At 37.8% G+C, this 23,913-nt stretch overlaps 2 protein-coding genes across 3 annotated transcripts in view; both read right to left on the reverse strand.

The window, feature by feature from the left end:
- Positions 1 to 697: 697 nt before the first annotated feature.
- Positions 698 to 18,120, reverse strand: rnpepl1 (arginyl aminopeptidase like 1). Its single transcript, XM_056766543.1, is given in 13 exon segments — positions 698 to 2,106; positions 2,109 to 2,274; positions 4,220 to 4,362; positions 4,448 to 4,672; positions 4,857 to 4,965; positions 5,675 to 5,787; positions 6,044 to 6,157; positions 6,260 to 6,478; positions 6,481 to 6,494; positions 6,604 to 6,720; positions 9,131 to 9,282; positions 9,370 to 9,510; positions 17,109 to 18,120. Coding segments are annotated over 13 exon segments (2,073 nt in total). The 5' UTR covers positions 17,571 to 18,120; the 3' UTR covers positions 698 to 2,008.
- Positions 18,121 to 20,621: 2,501 nt separating this feature from the next.
- The window catches only part of abcc5 (ATP-binding cassette, sub-family C (CFTR/MRP), member 5), a 28,250-nt gene continuing 24,958 nt past the window's right edge, over positions 20,622 to 23,913 (reverse strand). For both annotated transcript variants that reach the window (XM_056766942.1, XM_056766943.1), the window contains 5 exons: positions 23,719 to 23,878; positions 23,349 to 23,427; positions 23,124 to 23,237; positions 22,814 to 22,978; positions 20,622 to 21,796 (listed from right to left, as the gene is read on the reverse strand). In XM_056766942.1, the coding sequence (XP_056622920.1) occupies positions 21,695 to 21,796; positions 22,814 to 22,978; positions 23,124 to 23,237; positions 23,349 to 23,427; positions 23,719 to 23,878 (620 nt within the window). In that variant the 3' untranslated portion in view covers positions 20,622 to 21,694. The remainder of the gene's footprint in view (positions 21,797 to 22,813; positions 22,979 to 23,123; positions 23,238 to 23,348; positions 23,428 to 23,718; positions 23,879 to 23,913) is intronic.

Below are 23,913 nucleotides of genomic sequence, written 5' to 3' on the forward strand. Positions count from 1 at the left end.
AATAGAATATAAAACATATAACATACATATTTACACAAGTACATACAGAAGTATTTTCAGTACTAAAGTCATTTTCTATTCTCTCAAATGGAAATTAATGAGTTAGTTCTGAAAACATCAGAAAACATGCATTTGCTCTCATTAGAATTGAAAGAGCTTCTCGATAAAAAAATTTGGTAGGGAAAAACATCCTGTTTGAACTCTATGTAACTACATTTGAGATGGAAAGGGAGTAGTCTCACTCCAATAGATTAAGTAAGGTTCTACAACAAATACAGCTCCAGAAAAAAATAAGAGACAATTCATTACAAAACTGCAATGGTAAACTTTTTTCTAAATACATTACTCATATATTACTGATGTATTGCTTATAAGTGAATATAAACTTCTTTTATTTGCAGCATTTGAGGTGTGAAAAAATACAGAGCATCTTTTCTGTTATTTCTACAGTTTTCAGAAATACAATTCTTTTGAATTTGGGAGAAATATTGTTAATAGTTCACTGAATGAAACAAAAATGACCCAAACACATACCTGTAAAAAGTAAATATTATAATAAGTGTAAAATGCTCTCTTATTTTTATCAGTGGCTGCAGATACTGTAACCATAGCAAAACCACGGTGAAATGATGTGCCAGGGCACATGGTTTAATTGCACATGAGTGTCATTTAGTAAAGTAGGCATTGTGAATCAGGGTGAAAACAAAACTTTTTTATTATTTGTCAAACTGCACGTAGACATTTATCCCTCAAACTCAATAGGTTAACAAAACTATTTCACTTAGTGATGAGTGTCAGTCACATGATTTCTTCAAGGAATTGAGGTGAATGGTCTAATGTTAAAATGTGAAATTAGACATAAGAACCTCAGAAACGCACAAACTTCACACCTGATGTCATTTAATATCTGTAAAATTTGACCACTGTGTGTATAATTAAGGCCACTAATGACAGTCATGGACACGTCCACCTGTAAATCCACCCAGAACATCCACCCCCTTCAGCTTTATTTCCAGACTTCACTCCTTGCTTTCTCAACCATTGCTCATTGAAGTGAACTCAAAACTATATACAAAAATAAAAAGGAGTACCAGAAACACATTTTCTGGAACAATTATCATCTCATCACAATTCTCTCTATTCCCGAAAATAGCAGGACATTTCCCAGGGCTATGATCACAAATGTCACCCATATGGCTCTTATAACATAAATACAGGCTGTGTTGAAAACACGCACAGTGTCGAAAGCTTTGAAAGGCACTAACACGGCTCCACCTCTTCTGTCTTGATATACCTGAGACTCAATGCTGAGGGGTTAGCACCGGGAAAGAGAGACTTGAGCAAGACCTGATTCCAGTTACCAAGAATCAAACAATAAGGGAAAACAGCCATTAAAAAAAAGGTTTGTGGAATCAGGCAATTTACACGCTTTATGTGCAGTCAATTCAGAAGATTTAGTTCTCAAACTCTGTCCAGCAGGAGGATTAGCAATGTATTGGTCCTCCAAAGAACACGTCTGCTTTATTGAACGCACAGCTAGCAAAATAAAAGTCTGTGATGTTGTTAGGTCCTCTACATGATTCCTCAATGGAACTTGAGCAAATGCAATGGATGCAAACATATTAAGTGCATAATCCAGAGGAACATATGCACAACACACAATAAACACACACACACACACAACCAAAGATGATGGCCACAGATGGCAGCCAGTGTTCCTTGATACTGACATACCTCTATCCATATGTGCACACACACAACACTTGGTAACGGTGTAATAACCCTCACAGACGAGATACGTGACATGTGTCCTCCGCTTTGTTACACACACCTGAGCAGCTTAATGTTGAGCTTATGAAAATCAGTGTTTTAAATAGACATCCCAGTGTTGGAGATCATGGGCGAGTGCCGGACACCAGTGATGCACTGCTATGGTCCAGTCTCAGCCAAATCCTGTGCAGTTCCTGCTCTTCTGATTCTCTACTGAAGTGTAACTCACATTCTGAACTCAAGCCGACACATTGACGTCTCGCAGGGCGATGGTTCCGTTGGCGGATGGGTCTGTGGGTGATGATGTGACAGAGGGTGGAGATGAGAAGAAGGATGAGCTGTGCTGGTGTTGAGGGCACTGGTTTGGAACATCATCTGCTGAAGAGTCCTGCGTAGATTAGGGTGCAGACGGCCCTGAGTTTGATAAAACACCTCCACAGCAAAACACTTCATTACTCCGCAACACAAATCCTCATAGAGGGGCACCGTGTACATTCGCGAGGTCTGGAGAGCAGAGCGAGAACAGATTTTTTTAGAAGATTTTGAGAAATGCATTTGTTCTATAAATACAATGCCAAACTGTTTAATTAAAAACAACAATATTGTCTATAGACAGAATTTGCAGCTCCAAAAGACATTCACTCAAATAAAGCACAACTTTTTTCGACCAAGTGTATAATAGTTCAATAAAATTATTAAAACATTTCTGGTAATTGTAATTTCAATAAAATATCTGCTTCAATATTACTTGAAAACTTAAATTTAATGCCCCAGCAATAAAATAAAGTTTCGTTTGAGTTACTGAAAAAGTTAATAATTAATAACTTAAATAGCTTCATAAAATAATAAAATGACAAAAGCAGATATCAAATTATTAGTAAATTATTGATTAGATTAGATAGATTAAACTAAAATTCTAAATATAAAAACTACAATAAAGCTGAAAAAAAAACCATTATATTATAATATATAGTGTTTATCTGCAAAAACATTTAACACATTTTCAGAAACCGTGTTTTTATTATGCTATCATGTAATTGCGTTTAAGTTATTATTACTTAATCAAAACAACCCAACTGCAGTTTAATTGATATTCCTTAAAATACACAATCATTCATTGTACAATTTGTGTAGTGATATTATTTTTATTTCTGTAATTGTGATCTTTTAGCATTTTGGAAGTGCAATGTGCACGTGTTTTTTTGCATTTTGGATTAAACAGCAAACCAGTCTGTAGTCTTAATTCACAGTGAAAGGTGTAACAAATCTCAGCGTTACTGACACACTTTAATAAGATAAATGCGCGTTCATGACTTCACAAAATACGTAATTATGATATAAAGGTCACGCTTGACGTAGGGTGAAGTACCGAGTCAGTGTTTACAATTTGAACGTTCAAGTTTTCAACATAATTATATATTACGTGAAGTCATGAATGAGCATCGCAGAACAAAGCAAGAAGAGGATTTCTGTTTATAAAGCATATTCTTTTTTTGTTTTAGAAAATGACCGATGGTATCGCTAGATAAGACCTTAATTCATGGTCTGGTATTGTTTAAAGCCCTTTGAAGCTGCACTGAAACTGTCATTTTGACCTTCAACCCTTTGGAGTCCATTGAAAGTCCTGGAATGTTTTCATTAAAAACCTAAATTTATTTTCGACTAAAGAAAAAAAAAACATTAACATCTTGGATGACATGGGGGTGAGTAATTTTTTTTTTTTTAAAGTGAACTACTCCTTTAACATCTATGACTAATATCCATTAAATATGTAACTATTCTGCCTCTAAATGTGATCATTTAAAGCAGCAGTTCACATGGGGCAGTGCGTTATTGTACCAAACAACGGACAGTGGTGCATAAATATAAAATGTACTAATATATGGTCAGACATGAGTCCTTACTGCTTAAAACTTCTAACAGCTCATCTTAGAATATAAACTTCAAACAATATTTTATAACTTCTATGTTTGTATGGATTTTGACTTACTCGCATGGTATGATTGACTGGAGCTATTACAATGTGTGCAGTTATACTGTAACCATGCATGGCTCTGTTCACTGTCCACACTGTCCACAAAGAGTAATCAATACAGCATGCTTTTGATAAGGTGAAAGAAGAGACCAGCTAAACCAGCTGTGATTGAACTTATCTTATTACTGCTCTGAAAAGAGTAATGACGTCATACAAAGTTAATAGTTAAAGAATAGCTAGGAGTGTTTATTAGAAACACTGGAAAGTGCACTTGAAAGGAAAATTCCGTTCCAACGAGTGAGACTTAACTCTCTAAAATTTAATACATGGACGTCCATATCTATAAGAAAGTAGTTTGAGCCCTTTTAAAAGCAGTCTGGCTATAAATACGACCAGCGTGCCCCACAGAAATATGAATGCACTATCAGTTACACTCCAACAGGCACTTCATTCGCAATAACCTATTCAACTCACGTGTTTATGCAAGAAGCTGCGAACCCGTGGCAGATCAGGATAAAAGCTGTTACGCACTACAATCTGCAGCCATCGAATCTGGACTTCAGCGTTCATGCCGTCCAAGAACGCAGAGTAGCAAGTTGACAAAAGACTCATCCCCTCTGAAATGCAAGACATATTTTACATTAGAAATTGAGAAATAACATTACAAAAAGGATAATATATTACTAGAAGTACTCTTAATACCTTGAGGCAGAGGTGACCGGTCTAAAAGTCGATCCAGGAAGAGAACGGTCTGAAATGTGCTCCACGAGGAAAGGTCATACGTTGCGATCTCCTGGGGGTCAGGGGGGTCTGAGCCCCAGAGGTCACACAGGTGCTGGACCGGGCCTGTCAGAGCTCGACCAGCCGAGAGATCTGGTTCACATAACGGAGGACCACAGCCGTTCAGCCATCGCTCGAATTCTAGTCCTGTCCAAGGCAGGAGGAAAAATATAAATTTTCAGTCCCTCACACCGCTTATGTTGCTTTTACCCCTCACTGTGTGATATGACTGGCTCACCATGGAAATTTCTAACTGCGGACAAATGGAGCGCTGTGAGATGAGGAAGTATATGTGTCTGATACTGATGACTGGTAAGTGGCTGTGACTCACCTTCTCGCTGGGCGACACAGCTCTCCTTCAGCTCTGGAAAGAAGCCAAGAAAGAAGTCCAGCAGATCCTGAGCAACAACACTGCTGAACCTGAACTTCTCTACGTAGGCCTATACAGTGCAGGGTGGAAGAATTAAGAAAATGAATATTTTCTCCCAGTATGTTTAAGCTTCTTATTAACAGTTATATTTCTAATGCTTCACTATAATTAAAAATCTGTCAGGTGACTTCAGCGGCAGAATCGGTATCGGCAGAAACCACTGTGAATATCGGATATCGTATCAGTGGAGAAATGTTGTATCGGTGCATCTCCAGTTTTAATGGTTGAATGTTACAATTGATTGAATGTTAAAAATGCAAATAAAGACTATTTAGTTGATTTAGTTGATATCGTCCAATAATAATCTGTTCTGTATCGGTTGATAAAGGCAATTTTTCACACTGTCAGATCGTTGGCCGATGATCAGGGCTGATATGTCCTGCTAATCAAAAGAAGTATGCAATGAATTTGTACAATATTAAAAGTCATCATAGGCATTAATAACATTCAGAAAGTTAAGAAATATTTTATTCTGCGGAATCTGTGTCGACAGTTACCACTTGAATATCGGTATCGGTGGAGAAATTTAGTATCGGTGCATCTGTAGTTTTAATGGTTGAATGTTGGAGTTGATTTCAGTATTTTTTTATTTGGGTATATAAAATGTAAATTTAAAGTATTTAAATTTAAATGTAAAGTTTCAGTTTGTTATTTGCCTAACAAATGTGTAAAGCACTACTACATATAATGGGACATAAATGACTATATATTATTCTCACCTTAAGGAAAGTGTCAAATCTCTTGATGTCACCGCAGAGCTGTGAAAGGTACGAAACAAAGCAGAAGCCTTTCTCATATGTGAACAGATTCATTAAACTGCTGGGGTTTACACCTGTGGAGATAAAGAGAGAAAATAACACATCAACCCTGTGATTCACAGGTTTGATACTTCACATGTGCATTAAAAATACTCATTTTCCAGACAAGCTTAACTTTTCCTAGCTTCTGTTTTTCAAATTTTTTCAAAGATATTACCACAACACTATTTTAGGTGTATGGAAAAAGCACCGTGTCCCAAACTAAACACTCTACCAGACCCCAAAACAGGTTAACACAAAAAAGGCATTAACATTGTTAAAATGTTGTACCTGGTTCAAACTTGGCCTGCAGTTTACTGACAGGATTGTTGTCTCCCAGAAGACGCATCTGTCTGTGAAGAGCATCTAGACGGAACACAGTCTCAAGACACGTGAAAGCTTCCCCTGTTTCAAAAAAGTGAGGAGGAGACAATTGTTGAACATTGACAGGAACCACCAAAACACTAAACTATTTGTGGAAAGTTGGTCTGCGTGAGGATCACGTACCATAAGCTTCTGTTGTAATGCGTCTTTGAGCGTAAGTTGCCAGTCCCTCACTGAGCCACATCTCTTCCCATGTGGCATTGGTGACGGAATTGCCAAACCAGCCGTGAGCGATCTCATGAATGACATCAATGAGCAAAAACTCCTGACTTTCCAGTATGGAGGAAATGATGAAGGTGAGACAGGGGTTTTCCATGGCAACGATGGGGAAGGAAGGAGGAAGAACACTATGTCATACCTGTACAAGAGAGACAGGTGAACTGAATAGGGGAGTAAGGACAAGCAAGATACAATTTATAGGATCATAAAATAAAAGTGTTGAAATACATATTGTAAATGAAACTGACCTTCCCCATACATAAGGCCCGAAGAGCCCCTCGGCCACATTAAGCCATCGCTCCACGCTCCCACCCAGCTTACTGACCGCACACGTCAAGATGCAGGGTTCTGCCCAAACACGACTCCTGAGAGAAGAAAACAAAGACATGTTAACAATGCAACTGTTTAACAAGAGTCTAATTTACGGAAATGTTTGTCCAAAAAGAGTTCAGCATCTCAGGCTTTTTCAAATTTGTACTGCTAGTTTCCCATATTCTGTGTACGCGTATGCATGCATTCCAATACCAGTAACGTTTTTTGTTATCTTCTCATAAACACTTGAGAAGCCGCCTGGTTCTAGTATTACTTCAAGTCACACCCACTTCTCTTATTTTTGCATGTTTTTCAGTACAAACTTTATTCTTCTCGTTACCTTCCGCCAGGCAAATAGTCATGTGCGAACCTTATTATCACTACAAAAGCACCCTTCACAACACTCGATCTGCTTTTGATTAACAGACACGTTCTTGCATTGATCTCAACAGTGTCATCAGACCCCACTGGAATGTTTTTTAGCATTTCAGAATCAGAAAGAGCTTAATAGCCATGTGTGCTTACATACACTCACATACAACATCAAGATATCTGACAATAAGATTATAGTCAAATACAGGGGAGGTTCTAGGGTGAGAGGGCTTAGCCTAGACACACGCATTTATGAGTTTCAATATACATTTCTTGTCGAAAAACTAGGGCTGTCAATAAATTATTTTTAATCGTGATTAATCGCCCCCTTTTTTATTTTCTTTAACATGTTTATATTAGTGCTGTCAATCAATTACAAAAATGAAATAACTAATCACTTAGAAAGTTAAAGTATATTTAAAAACATAATTGCTCTAATAATTACACATTTTATCTCCAAATTAATGTAGAAACAACACATTTCTTAAACAGCATCATTTTATGAATGAAAGCCAACATGCTATTGGAACGAATGTCTTTATTAAATATATGATTTTTTTTCTACTAATCCAACCCAATATACTAAGTGTGCCCTTCCTGCATGTCTAACGGGTACGATATATACAGAAAATAAATAAAGTTCACAAACACTTTGCAGTCTTTAATGCCAAATACATGAAATACAGAGGAATCCTCATTAAAGCTACTAAATCACATTGTTTTCTTCTTTTCATTGATTAACATTAACATTATGTTTAAGAACGCGGCTCCTTTAAGAGATGCCGTTCTAAGCAGGTCTAATGCTCTTCCTATTTTCACTACTCTTTGCATTCATTTAAGACTTTATATAACTTGTTGAAGATTGTGCTTGCAAAAATACTAAACAAAATGTGCTTTCTGGCATAACATTGTGTTTTTGTACATTCAAGCACGAAAGAGAAGTTAATACTGGTGCGCTGTCTGACAGATTCGGACGCAGCCTTTAGCCCATGTGTTCACCAGACGGAACCGTGTTGAGCCGTGTTCCACAGCCAGAAGCTGTCAATCTATAGTGGACGTGTCAATACAACCATTTCAAATCCCGCCTAAATAGTTTAAAGGCCTTTATATGAATAAAAGCGTGATTATATAATTTAACGATAGACAATAATGACAGAAAAACTGATGTTGGATTAATGACGTTAAAAAAAATTAACGTGTTCATCTGAAAAAAATTATTGCATCCGTTAACGTGCTAATGTTGACAGCCCTACTGAAAACGTTTGTAAAATGCTACACACGCCACATTTTCTTTTTCTTTTTAAAGATGTCGCAGCTGCCACTGCTAAGCAACCATGAGCCGTGCTCGCCGGTGAAGATGTGAAGGTTTCACCAAAGGATAAGTGGATTTTCGTTGCTTTCTATTTTAGCACATTTGCCGTGCATCTACATTTAAAATAACCTATTTGTGCGTGTTAAAGATCTGAAATGTGAATGGCACTAAAGTGATTCGTACAGGGTATGGTAATAAAAACATTTGCCGCTTTACTGAAAACATTTGGTGGCTCAGCCCCCTTAGCCCACCCCTAATTAAAAATTCAACAGTTGTACAGAATAATATATAAAATAATCTAATATTTTCACACGGTAAATACAATTTTCTTTTTATTATATATTTTTTTGATATGATAAAACTACTTTTTACAGCCCTTGTTTACGCTGGTCCAGAAGATCATCCTATTTAAGTTTCTTAACACAAATATTTGAACAAAATATAAAAACAGATTGCTTACAACTGACTCAAAATGTTAAAGGAATACATTTAAAATTGTATTATATTTATGTTAAATTTTAAAATAAAATAAAAATAAAACCGGGATCGAACCCACAACCAATCCTCTTACAACTGAGCTACAGGAAAGCTTCACATACAAAGTTTGAGTTGGGCATATTTTTTTTTGAACCACTAGTTATGCTGAGTGTAATGCTGATCCAGCTGGTCAACCTGCAAGGTTAAAACATAACCAATGCAGTGACTAATCAACTAATATGACCTAGTGCGACGTTGTCGTCCTGAAGCAGGGATTAAGACTCAATCTCTATTAAATTTACCTGGGCCCTATATCTGCATGCTGTAGGTCTCCCGCCACCAGGGCAACTAAGTATGCCGGGACAGGATATTCCATGGAGAACTGGAAAACCCTGTCCTGTTTGGAGTACGCACTTCTGGAGGCACTCATCAACACGGTAACACCATCTGGTACCTGTGATGACACAAACATACATTTACTTTAACACACAAGCACAAAATAGTATTGAGTATGTTGTATGTGAGGAGCATGTTGACTGACCCTGACAGTGGCAGAGTAGGTGCTTTTGACAGCCGGCGTGTCAAAACAAGGGAAAAAAGACCGATTGCAAACAGAATGACCCTGTGTGAAGACCAACGGACGAGTCTGTCCGCACGTCAGCTCTGCATCCAACCACCAGATCTGATTGAGAAACCAGAGAAACATGAGGTGACACAGAAGATGCAAATGCTCCAAGACCATTGGTAAGTGTGAATGGTTTTATGGTACACAGCTCGGTCGTATTTTCACGTATTGAACTATTTTTCTGCAGTGCACAAAGTGAAGTTGTTGTGAATCCACCTAAAGGTAAACTTTTGATGAAGTCGCAGACTTCGGTAAGCAGCAGATGTTTTGAGGCAATGTTAGGTCATTACAGTTCCACTGTGTAGTGAAGTATGGACTTAGTTAAAGGGAGTTCACCAAAAATATAAAACACACCTTCATGTCATTTTAAACCTGTATGACTTTCATTCTTCTGCAGAAAACAAAAGATGTTATTTTGAAGAATGCTGATAAACAACATTGCACCACATTGACTTCCATTGTATGAACTCAAAACACTGACACTCATATAGGTTTGAAATGTCATGAAGGTGATTAAATGACCTCTTTAAATGTGTAGTTTACAGAAAGTTGCAGTGTATATTTTCTCATAATTTACTAACCCTGATGGCAAATGGTTTTTCATTTATTGGGGTTTTTGGGGGTCATTTTTCTAAAAAAGCTCACACACACCTGTTTCATTTAAGAAGACCTTTTTTACGTCGTTTGGGTGTTTTTGATTAATAAATTTGCTTTTTGGAGCATCAACAAGTTGGGATCATACATGCATGAACATAGAGCCTTGAAAAATTGAAGAGACCGGTTTTTTTTTTTTACTGTTTATAGTTATTCAAGCGTAATGCTGATGCTGGCGGGCATGCCGATAAATTTCGCAAGAGGATAACGGACCTATACGGGATGAAACGGGAGCCCAACAAGCTCGTTTGAAGCGCCCGCATGACATCTGTGCACGCATGACCTCTTTTATGACTTGAGGCCCGCTCGGACCACCGTTTTTAGTTGTTGGTCTTCTTCTGTTTATCTGTCTCGCTGGGTAGTTTTTAGATTTATATTTCAGTACTTAATGCGGTCAGTATAAAAAGGAAGTCTAAAATGAGATATCTTTTTGTCATACATTAAGTTAACGGCTTGAACTTGACTATTGCTGCTGAATTCACACATCACTGGACTTTCTTGCTATTAACAGGAAGAACGAACAGTAATAGATTTTACATATCGCATTTAGCAGACACTTTTATCCAAAGCGCCTTTTAGTCAATACATGTCTTTTATCAGTAGCCTATGTGATGTTAGTTTCAATATTACAGAAACTGATTGACTATAAGGAACTTCTATGAACCGAGTTAACTAGCTTTTAGCCATCTACAGTAACCATTAAAACTTTACTAACATGATACCAAGCAAACGTTGAATGTTAAGAAAAATTATTGATTTCCCTATGTCTTTTTGCACTGAATCGAAATCACTTTTTGCACCCGCAATAAATGTTGAAACTTCATCAAACTTCCATCAGTGATAGTTATTTGTAAATGGTGATGTTATCATTGTAAGATTACCTAAATAATTAATGTGTGATTATTGTGTTATACTTCTGTTTGAGATTTAAGTAGTGTTATAACGGTCTTACTTTTACTAACAGAATGCAACATCAAGAATATGTATATGAAACTCAATCATGGTGACAATCCACAAAAGAAAACGGCAATTCATGCTAGGTAACATTATAGTACAAAACTCATTCATGACTCCCAGCATGCCCGGTTGTCGATCTGTTTATCTGAATTACTTTGTTGATAATCACCATTGTTATGATTTGTATGAGTGTTGATGTCTAAGTGAGTCACAAGCGTTTTTCGTCAATATTTAATAGGAAGCAAGATGAAATCTTCTTTTGTGCGACAATCTTGTGTCCAAAGCATAAAGTTGTGCAGTGCTACCTTGTGTACCATTTAACATTCACACAGTTAAACTCCAATTGTCCATCTGCACTTATATACAGTAAGTTTAACACTGGCTTTGAATGTTCTATTGAGCTTGTGACTGACGTAGCTCACTTCGCTATCATATGCTAACGTTATCCTCCTATATAAACGGTACATTAACGTCAATTCAGACTGTTGATAAATATTGCTCACATCAGCAGTTTTGTATCGTTCAGTTGGTCTCGATCCATCTTGAGGAACAACTTTGAAGCTAATCCTGCTTGTGCTGTGACAGGTTGAAAAAGCACTCCAGCTTGAAGTGATTCATGCAAACACGCAGGTTTTTACTTAAAAAAGTAAAATGAATCCACTGCTGTCTCCTCCTAGGTATGGACTCTGTGCAGCGACTACATTGCATGTTGTCAACGAACTTTAGCCATGGCGTCACATACAGCACTGTTGCGTGTGAAAACAACAATGGTGGAGCGCGGTGGGTGGAACTGTTTAGATTAAGGGGCGGTAACATTATAATAAAATCCGCTTTGGACATCACAACCGAGCGAAATCTGAACGGCTTGATTTCTCACATGCTTGAATGGAAAGGCACTCCAAAACAAACGTACTGGGTTCTTATTTTTCACATTTTCTAGGTTGCTAGATGTATCCGGGGCCCGGTTATAGCACTTAAACACAGAAAAAGTGGGGTTTTCATATGAAGTCTCCTTTAAAGAGTATCATGAGATCATAAAAATGACATTTCATGCAGTGTGTAATGTTGCCATGTTTGAAATTAAGCAGTCTGCCAAGTTGTAAATCCGAAGGTGAATGAATAACAACTAAGATAGCAAGCATATGTGGGCCACTTGTGAAAATCATCAGTCACATCTGGCCTAGATATGGCATGGCTGAACATATATGGAACAAATATGGGCCATAGACGTTTTGCCATAACTTTAGAAATGGCGGGAATGTTCAATCTTATTTTGTAGTATATGGCCGAAATAATAACAAACACATGAAAACCACTGTGGTGAGGAAGGCGGGACGAGAGCCGGGAGGCGGGGCGCAGTTCTCACGGAGGAAATCGGGAGCATAAGAGGACGAGTGACTGGACTGCAGACGAGAGAGCACCAGGTCCGGACATGGGTTTAGTTTGTGTTTATGTTCTTATGGCCGGCAGTCGACCGTGAGGTGGCTGCCGGTCTTTTACTTCCGTGTTATTGTTTGTTTACTTTGATTAAAGTTTGTTTAAATGTTCGCCAGTGATCGGTGCATCCCTAGTTAAAACGAGTTTGTGGGGCTCCCATTTCAACATGTGTTGTTCCATTATCATCTCGCACGAGTAATCTGCCGTGCACGCCAGCTTTAGCAGTGCGCTTGGTTCTTTAAGGCATTAAAATGCCCCCATATATTTACATTTAAGTAATGATACAGTGAAATTCGGACATGTATTAATGGAAAAGTTAAAAATATTTTTTTATGTGATAACCTTTATTTATCACAGATTTCATTAGGGCTGAGTATCGATTCTGATGTTCCGATTTGTTTCGGATTCACAAGCTCTCTATTCGAATCAAGTCAATGACTATTGATATAATCATATTATAGATATTTCTAAAACACCGCTACCATTTATGTGAAGGTTATGTTAAATTCAACGACACACCCGCATAGGCCATGTTAATAAAACCATGATATGCTCCCTGTTGTTACATCCACCCATTGTAAAAGAAAAGTGACAAGTGACGTGGATAGTACATTTAGTCATTTACATAGTAGTAGCAATAACATTCAGGTTAATGAATGTTTAGTACTTGCGGAAATATAAAATAAAAAAATCTATTCACAGCTTTTGAGAATTGATATTGACTGCCTTATAAAAAACGATTAATCAATTTTCTTTTTTTTTGCCCAGCCATAGTTTTCATGTGTCTTGTAATGCTGTCAGTCTTTCACATTGCTGTTGGATGGCTTTGTTAGTCCTGAGGTTTTATTTTGTTGAAATTCAACAGACATCGGACTGAAATGGCCACAATATATCTAGGAATGCTGATAAGATAAAAAATTGGAACGGTCTCTTAATTTTTTTCCGTGGCTGCATATATAAACACACACTATGTTTATGCTTAAATCTCTGAAAATAGTTAGGTAGATAAATATCGAATTGTTAAAATATGAACTTTTTGAAACTATTTGAAATGGACGAATTTGACTGAATAATGACAAAAGAGCAGCCAATAAGAGCTCAGAATAGATGGGATCTACATTAACATGGTTAATCTCAGCAACACAATTTAACAAAAGCTTTGTTTGGGTTTGATGAAGGGTTAGTAAGTTATGAGGTTTCAACTGTTCTGTTAAAGAAAACAGAGCGAGTGAAGCACATGTTACAAAATACATAACAACAATAAACAACCCTTGTTGTTTATTAGCACATAAGCATGTTTAGGCAGATTACCATTTGTTTTACCAAATGGCTCATTCCATGTCAACTCAACCAGAGGACCCCGGCTCGAATATATATATATTTTTTTTTTACAGAAGCAAGTCCAACATCTGTAGTCACGAAGCCTATAATAAAAAATGCCACCCAAGAAAAGTAAACAATTAATTGGTAAAGGGAGGTAACAATGACAAATTTCAGAGGGGTATAAAATGACATGAGAAATATGGCAGCATCATAATTTTATTTTTACACAGAGAACAGTATATCTGTTGGTGAAGTTGTAGGCTGACAGTAGTAAATGTATAATTTATCTGATAAAATGTCACTGTTATGCAGTTATGTATGTTAAACTTAATACTGCCCACAGTCAAAATCACTCGTCTCAAATAAAGCTAAGAAACATAAACAAACGTGCGCATCAACAACCATGAATTGAGACACGGCGGCCTAATAAAACATAAATAACTTACAATTTAATTATCAAATTGCTTGATAACAAAGTCTTTCTTCTGTTGTTTTGATTAAACGTTTTTTCAGCTTTTCTCTTTTTTTCCACAGACTTGATAACAAAGTTCATCCACATGCTGTTTTGAAAGATGCTTTCCGCATAACTTCTTCTTCTTTTGAAGTTTTAAGGTGGTTGGTGAACCAACTTCAGTTCCTTCTTCTGCTTTACGAGACTGCAGGTGAACATCCCCACAGATGGCGGAAAGTTAGCCAGTTAGCTAGTTCAACTGTCAGTTTTACTGTCACTCAAAATGAATCTCTCTCATTGATTTACAATTGTACTGTCAGCAGTAGCCTCATCGAAGGCCCCCGATGTTAGCACGTGTTTGACTTCTTGCGGCATGCGCAGATTGCCTACACAGCATATGACATCTCAGAAATGTGACAGCTCCGTGATCTTGAATTACTCTTGTGAGACTTGGAAATCTCACGTGGAAAGAGTGCGCAGCGATATAGGAAGTCAAAGATAAATATAGGGAAAATCATCCGACTTCAATAGAAGATAATACATATATTTTTTTAATATCATTTTTACGATACTTTAGGTCGTCACAGCCGGCCTAGAGGGCCCTGAGGGTTCGCAACTGATTTGAGTTATAGGGAGATTTGGATAAAGTGATGTTGTTAATTATAGCCCGAGCACCGATGATGTGAGGAATTGCTCGGATTTTGCCACACTTCATTCTGAAACCCATGCTAACCACCTCTGACATGTATGCAAACATCATGAGTTTTCAAGCATGTTTAGGCTCTCAAACTTGCGATTCGTTTTGTAGATTATAACAAATGTGCAATTCCTCACATCATTGGTGCTCGGTCATAAGTAACAACATCCCTTTAGCCAAATTTCCATATAACGCAAAGAAATCTTACGAATAAACTATTCAGAGCAAGTTAATGTGCCTTAAGTCAACCTGATATTTTTTAACAGTAACGCAGAGTCAAAAAGACACTGAAATGATCATGTTAAGTGCAGGTGTTTTGATAGAAGGGAAAAAGATACATTTTCAGGTTTAATATTGTTGGTTCTTCAGACAATCCTCTTGAAAAATAATCGTCCCAGATTTTTTTTTAAATGGCCAAAGCTTGGTTTTTGATAACTGAAAATGTGTCCATTTTTACAGTTTTCTCATGAAGCCATATTAAGATCCCCTTATCTCTAGGCCTGAACCATGAAGGGCTTTAAATGTAGTTAAAAAACAAGTTTGTCCAGTACAAGAATCTAAAAGTGCATTAAGGTATCTCTAACATTTCATGAGTTACAGGCACGCAAATTATGCAAAAGAGCACTCAAAAAATGCCTTCCGTCATTTTGGAGTTGTCACCATTGGTATAAAATGCATCCAAGATTTACAGATTTTACTAACAGATATACCGATCTAAGTGTTAAAATAAATTTATGATGCTGCCATATTTCGCAAGTCATTTTTTACCCCCTCTAAAATGGCTCCAAATTTCAGGTGAAAATTGGCATAACCTCCCTTTACAAAATAATGGATTACTTAATAACTATCCATCAGTGGCATTTCATAATTTTTTTAACATCACTCCAAATGTTGGTCTTGCTTCTGTAAAAAGAAACATTTGACACGGAATGACCCAAATAATTATATAACAAAGATTGTGTATAAACTATGGATAATGGGGGGGGGGGGGGAGACCACAGTAAATTTGTAGTTATTATGGTTTAACTACAAATAAAACCAAATAATACAGCTAGTAAATAGGGAGGTCACGATTATGAAATTTGGCTGACGATTAATTGTCCATTAAATAATTGCGATTATGGCGATTTATTGTATATTTTAAGCCTTTAACAATATAACGACTAATAACAAATTTATTCAACGAAGAAAATAAATCCTTTAAAAATGTGAAAATGTTGTAAATATCTAATAATACTTACTACAGAGTGACCTTAACAGAAAACTAAAACTAAATACGAGGATGATGTCGTCTTGCTGTGTAGATGCAGCAAGTCTGGAATCACAGTAACCAAACAAATCAACACAAAAAATACAAAACTGACAACTCAAATGATGGAGAAAAGTCTCCGAACCTAACAGTGTGTGCAGATACTGCAGACCACCCTCGTTTTCCAAGGATACACAATAATCGCCGATTGGGAAATAATTGCGATTATGTCCAATAATTGCGATGAGGCGATTATTTAATAATTGTGAAATCCCTACACAACGTTTAGTTTAGTATGTCAACTGTTCCCTTTGAAACAGAGCGAGATTGTGTAACACATGTGCAATGGAAATGTATACGCTACAAAATAAATAACAACAATAAAACACCCTTGTTGTTTTAGCATGTTTTTGGCAGATTTATAATCAGTTGTTTTACCAAATAATTTTACCACAAATATCACGGTTATTTAGCGGTTAATTGTGTGGAGACCACAGTGAAATTTTAGTTATCGTTTTACCACAATTAAAACGAAATAATACCGCTAGTAAACCATGGTTAACATTACCCTTCCAGCCCTCGAGCCAGATGTCATAATCGTGACCAGGATAACTCGAGTTATCTAGACTAACTACACTGAGGCCAGTCAGCAGAGCTCAAATTTTATACAGTCTCTTGTCAAACGAACACATTACAATCCCACTTCCCACAGGACCCCCTTCAACCTTGCAAATATATCCCCGATGACAGCAGAAAGTAACGAAGGTCCTTAACATCTTTAAAGCTCTACTAATGGGTATATTTATCCAATGTCATCTCTGGGTTCAGTAAAGTTGTCATTAGCGTATGCAAATGGTGCTGGTCAGCTGTCAGCATGTTGACCTTACCGCAGGGCCGTCTGTTGTAGTGAAGCGGATGGTGACACGGAAAGCCCGGTGGGGCCGGATCACGGCTGCCGGGAGGCTGATGTTCAGGGAGGATCCGTAATCCGTAAACGGTTCCACTCGGTGCGTGAGCGAGATAAACACGTCAGGAGTGCCGGACGCGCCGGGCACCTTGCAGTCCACGGAATGAATTAACAGCGAAGGATGCGTGTCCAGAACGAGAGACTGAACGCCGGGCTGGACGGGCGTGAGCTCCAGCACCTGCCATCCCGTTATCCGTTTGACGGCGAAGTTTAGGTGGAGGTCCAAGTGGAAATGTCGGAGTTTAAAGCTGTGGAAGTTGGACGCCGACGCGACGTCCACCGGGCGACAGTGCGTCAGACCGCGGCCGCTCTCGCACGACTTGCCGGGCACCGTCAGCACTTTCCGACAACAGCACAGCGTCGGCCGCTGCAGCTCGGCCATCGTGAAGTTTGGCGAAAAGACACGCGATACCGTCAAACTTTAAAGGCGCGCGGCGGTCTGCGCGATCGGGCTCGGCGGACGATCAATGCACGAGCGGTCGAGTTCGTTACATTGTTGCTTAGTTCAAGGAGCGGTCGAGGCGGCACAGTCGGAGAAACAGGAAACCGAACGCGAGAAATGACGATAAAACGATCGCGAGGCGGTTAAAAGAGACATAAAAGGCAAGATAAACAGAAGTCTACGTAAAATCCATCAGAGACGTGGACACGACCGACTTCAGTCCTCCGACCTCCATCTACGGCGGCATATATAAATGTAACAATGTCCGGTGACGATACGGCTCGCGGTGCGCTCGGGAAGCCGGCGGGGAGATGAGTCAAAACTGTCGGGAGAAGAAGAAACGCATCGCGAAGTCCTGATGAGCAAAAACCATCGGAGTTAAATGACTCCCTTAGAAAACAGGAAGTAAAACCAGAGGAGGAAATCACTTCGAGACGGCAAAGTTTTCAAGCTGAAGGGGGGCGCTGTTGAGCTCGTCCCGCACCGCTCATACCCAACCCTCAAAACACTGTCCCACGCTGTCCTCAAATGTAGCATATCATGAATTTAACACTGCGGTCAAGTTTATAAATAGGGAAGGCTATTGATAATAGCCTACTTAGCATCCCATTTATATTGTATATATAGGCTAGCATGGCTACATAGTACATTGGGGTTGGACCTGACCGGGTTATCCAAAGTTTGTGACCAATGGGTCCTTGAACCAAAATATTAGATTACAAAATATTAGATCATCCAAAAATGAAAAGGTCATGCACGCATATCCATCAGTATGTGTTTGGGATGACCGGTGGTTAAGTTATGAAAAGAAGAATAAACCCTTAAAATAAGTAGCCTTCCGTAAGTCAATACTGTGCCTTATTTTTGTGGTCAAGAAGTTTAGGGTGAGACCGAGTCAAGACCACAACTAGACCAGTAGTCATTTTATTTATTCTGGAAATATCAAGTCAAGACAAATAATGAGAAGTCATTCCACAAGGGAATTTTATGTGTAGACATTCTTGGAATTTCATGAGCGAACAAATATAATTTCTTTTCATTGTCAAAATTGAATTTTAAAAACGAGTTTTGACTCTAAAATGTCAAAAGTCACTTAATATGAACTTGTTTATTGAGCTTTGTAGAGAATCAATGTCACTTTTTCAGTCGAGCTGAGATCATAAAGAAACAGCTCTTTTGCTCTTCTGATGTTGCTTAATTATAAGTTTAAACACTTGAAAGAAGTGTTTCTTACTGTCTTCAAAAGGTTTTCATCTGAAAGTTTATACCTAAATGTCGGAAATTAAATTCATAGACAAAAATAAAATTGAAATTTCAACCTTTATCATTATAAACTACAATATTGTTTAATAAAAAACAATGAAAAAAGAGCAGCCAGTAAGAGCATGGGAACTCATTTAATATTGTTTAAAAAGCATCTGCTTTATAAAATAAATTACAAGAGAACATTTCTGCAAATCTCAGGCAAAATGTGACGGCAATGAAGATGCTAAATAAGAACACGTTTTATTTAATGTTTAGATTTTTTATGTCAAAACATAATTCCCTTTGTGTTATCTTACAATTTTATGAGCTTACTAGTTTTCTTACATGTGGAAAAATATGAAAAAGTAAGTGATCAAAAAACTTTTGACCGGTAGTGGTAATGTTGAATTTCATGATTATTTGTTTTTATTGTGTTTACATTTTTTAACACGATCCCCATTCATTTCTGTCCCAGTAACAAGAAGTCAAATAAAAAAACGATTAATTGCATTTTAAGGAAGAAGTTTTACATCCAATCACTTTAATAATGTTAACAAATAAATCAGACACCGGACTGGATCTTTGCAGTTGTGATATTGACCAGTCATGAAATAATATCCGCTTATTCTGAGACCAAGAAGACAAACAAATGCTGTCGAGGTGGAACAAGATCAGTCCTGAGACCAAAACTGGTCTCGATAACCAACCAATGCTACAAATGTTACATGAATTTTCATTTTAAGGACATAATCAAGATGACCGAATTACATTTTTTGGGAACTATAATTGAAGTGTCTTGCTCGAAAGCACAATACTGCTCCAAAACAACAATTGTGATTATTTTTTTAACCCCAAGCCTCTCTTGGAGTGGTCATTAGAAAAATATCTTATACCATAAAGTATAACCAAAATAATTTCAACTGTAATCGTCAATAAACTATTGAAGCAACTGACTGACACAGAGGAATGAGGAGGTATCCTGTACAAACATATGATACTGTGTTCAGGTCCATTTACAGGTGCTCTGATGTCATCCGTAATGGGAGTGTTGGTTTCCCCTGTCATTCTGGACACTGTCCTGCCTTCTTTTATGTTTGCAATGGGAATAAACATGGGTTTGTTGATTTTGTTTACCTTAGTTTCTTTAGTGAAGAGATGTAGATTCATTTATGAATGATACATTTTTATTAATTTAATAGTTTATCCAAAAACGAAAATTCTTTCATGATTTATTTATTAATTAGTCAAACCAATGACTTTTTTTTCGCTAAAAACACAAAAGAAGATATTTTGAAGTATGTTGGTAACCAAACAACACTGGTCCCCATCGACTTCCATTGTAAGAACATGGAGACATTTCTCAAAATATCTTCTTTTGTGTTCCGCTGAAGAAAGAGTCGTAAACAGGTTTTGAACAACATAAAAGATGACAGACTTTTTATTTTGGAGTGACACGTTTCTTTAAATCAGTTTTAATTGTTGTTTATGGATGCATATGTGATATTTTAGAATAATGAGCATGTGACTCACACTTGTAATATTTGGTGCTCCATAAAGTAAACATTCGTTATTTAATTAATTAAAGAGAAAAATACCAGGATGATTTGAAAAAAGTAAAAGCGCTTTAATTCAGATCTCGCCACAGTAACTCAAATGATCACAGACACTCTTGGGCATCCGTCAGATATCCCATTACAATAAACTTCATCCCATCTCAATATTACAAAAACACAGACACAACAAGTGTAAACCTAAAATAAATTTATTAAAACTGTGGAGAGTGCTCCCTCCTCTCATTCCACCCTTTTCACAAGGCATTTAAGAAACCATGCTAAGGCTATGTAAATAACGGAAATAACCAACTGGATCTGACGAGGGATGTGTCGGAAACCAGATTTCCCTTCGTGCAGACCATCACAACCTGATGCAGGAGGTTCATTTATTCGTCATCTCTTTGTACCAGTGCTGTGACAATGTAACACACACACACACACACAAAACAAAAGGACCGGTTAAGCAAATCAAGCCATTATGCTCGACTAGCATCTCTTAAAAAGTAAAAAGTAAAGAGGTCTACCCACAGAAGAGCAGATCCTCAGTGGACGCAAAGTGCAATCAAAATAAGAATGCATTCATACGAAACCAAGCAAAACTGACCACGTAAGAGGAAACTATAAAAGGTACAGGCAAAATGATAACAGTGGAAATTAGCTATAAATATACAAGGCCTCTTAGCTATACGACTGAATCCTCGGTGTGCCGAACCAGGATACAGTAAAAAACCAGCACTGTTTCTCTGGAGCTCGTTCAACATCACCTGTGCCAGAGTTCAGGGTTCTCACGAGACAACAGTTACACTTGACGGTCAAGTTGTCAAAAATATGAAACAGTAATGAAAGATGATACATCTGAATGTGTGTGTATGTATATATATATTTTACACGTTACTGTACATACCCTGCAGAATCGGTACAAAAGGAGACTCTGCGCCCAACTTGTAAATATATATATACTCATATAAACAGAGATTATACTCAGTGAAACGCACCGTTCGCGTGGATGGATCTACATTTCGTCCTCTGTTACGTAAATAGCATTCCAGCGTTCCTTGACCTAACCTTTTAAGCTTACACAAGAAGTACATCTTAGCAGGCGTGCCCCTAATGACAGCCCATGAGTTTCATGGAAATACAATAATCTCCCTCCAAAGGTCCCTGGGGGGCTGAAGGAGAGAGCGACATCGAAGCAGCGATGACTGGAATATCAATGAAGAATGTTCCCGCCGGTCCTCGGGAGCGGAACCTTGGCCAGGACGTCCTTTAGCCTCTTACGGAGATTTTGTTCTCCACCGCTGCCAGCATTGCAGAGAAGCGAGAGTTTTCGTTGGCCAGAAGCTTGGACGGCTCGTCGAATTCCACCACCTGGGGGACAAAAAAAGGCCAGAAGTCAGTGTAATAGAAGAAGCACAGAAAACGAGCTTACTTCATCAAAAAGGAATTATATTTATTGCAGTTTTTATTATAGACCACTTTGCAAGACGTAAACACTGGTCCAGCACCAACTCCGGTTTCATTTTTGAATTTTATTTCTTTAAAATGTATGTTAGTACATCTTAAGGATATTTGTTTGCAATTTTGATTTAGTGTTCTGTTGGTTGTATTTGGTTCAAACTTAAAAAACGGAAAAAGCAAGTCGTTTTGTTTACATTTCCAGATTTTTTTACACTCTCCAAAGTGGTCCATAGTTTTCGACTTAGTTTTCTGTTTTATTGAAATATTTTGAACTGCCTTTAATTTGTATATTTTTAGGTCTCATCTTCATTTTAGTTGAATGTTTTAGCAATTTTGTTATTTGCTTATTACTTAAGTTAAACGATTTTTATTTGAGCTTTTATTTATAAAAAAAAATGTTAATAGTTCTACTGCCTGATACAATAACATTTCTATTTTAGTTTAGCAAGTTTTCAAATAATATTTAGGTCAATTTTTTATTTGAATTGAATTAACAGAAATGTTTTAATAGTTTTCATATCAGACACCATGGAAAATTGTGCCAATCTTTCAATTATGTAAAGTAAAATCGCTTTGAATAAAACATTTTGCGGATAAGCCCAAATAAAGCAAGGATCATTCGAAAAGAGCACCATCGAGTCGATCTTGTGACACTTCGATGTCTTATGCCAGTCGATCTGCGCATAACAGTTATAAAACTTTGTGTCATCTATGAACGTGATTTGTGAGCCTCATTGAATTGATTTCTATAGGCAGTGGAGCTAAAGACTAAAACTCCCATTATTCCACACTCCCTCACAGTATCATCAAGCTACACCTTGTTATTGTATATTGTAACATATTGTAATTTTGTAATTTTACTTTTTTTACAAAAGAAAAAGTAAACCATTTTGATTTTGTGTGGGTTTTAAAATGAAGACAATGTACCTGGCCCTGATTTAGCACCATGATACGATCACAGTTGAGTACTGTCTGCAGTCTGTGTGCGATGGTCAAAGTGGTGCAGTCCTGGAATGCGTTACGAATCGTCTCCTGAATTAAGCAATCTGTTTCCGTGTCCATAGCCGCCGTGGCCTCGTCCAGGATCAGGATCTAAAAATTGTGAGAAAACAAAGTAATTGACCTGGTCAAATGGGACAGAGTCTGGTCAGAGCTATCTACTAATACTCTCATTTCTTTCTATCATGGACAAGATAAAAGCCAAACTTAAAAAACATGAGATGCTGGTAAAACTCACCTTGCACTGTCTCAGTAGAACTCTGGCTACACAAAGCAGCTGCCTCTCACCCACAGAGAAGTTCTCTCCGTTCTCCACCACCTCGGACTCCAGCTTCAATGGCAGCTGAGAAACCTGAAGAATAGAAGAGACGCATCAACAAAAAACGAATTTGCAACATAAAACCACTTTGCGAGTAAGTGTTATACACGATACATCACTTGAACTTCAATCTCTTTGACTTACGCATTCTTTCATGTGTGTCCTCTTTAGGGTGTCCCAGATTTGCTCCTCAGAATACAGGTTGAAAGGATCCAGGTTGGATCTATTGAAAAAGAACACAACATTCATTCATGCTCACGTCATTCCAAACCTGTATGACTTTCTTACTTCTGCAGAAGACGAAAGAAGATATTTTAAACAACCAAACCGCACGGTACCCCTCCATCGTACCTTTCTCAAAATATCTTCTCTTGTGTTTCACAGTCAAATACAGACATATTTATGTTGTCTAAAGCGTTCCCTATCATTCACCATCGAAACACTACGAGGCCCTCACAGGAGTCATGAGACATCGCCTGTAGGAATACAGTCAGAGAAGTACCCCGGCGCCTACCTGACGGTACCACTGAAAAGCACTGGCTCCTGTGGAATGATTGACAGCTTGCTGCGCAAATCTGCAAGGCCGATGTCACAGATGTTGATGCCGTCAATCTTAATGGAGCCACCGCAAGGTTCAACCAACCGGTAGAGTACAACTCCAAGAGAAGACTTCCCTGAGGACAGATTGCACCCACACCGTATTTATCTT

This window comes from Triplophysa dalaica, chromosome 14, assembly GCF_015846415.1.
Source record: "Triplophysa dalaica isolate WHDGS20190420 chromosome 14, ASM1584641v1, whole genome shotgun sequence".
NCBI classification, from domain to species: Eukaryota; Metazoa; Chordata; class Actinopteri; order Cypriniformes; family Nemacheilidae; genus Triplophysa; species Triplophysa dalaica.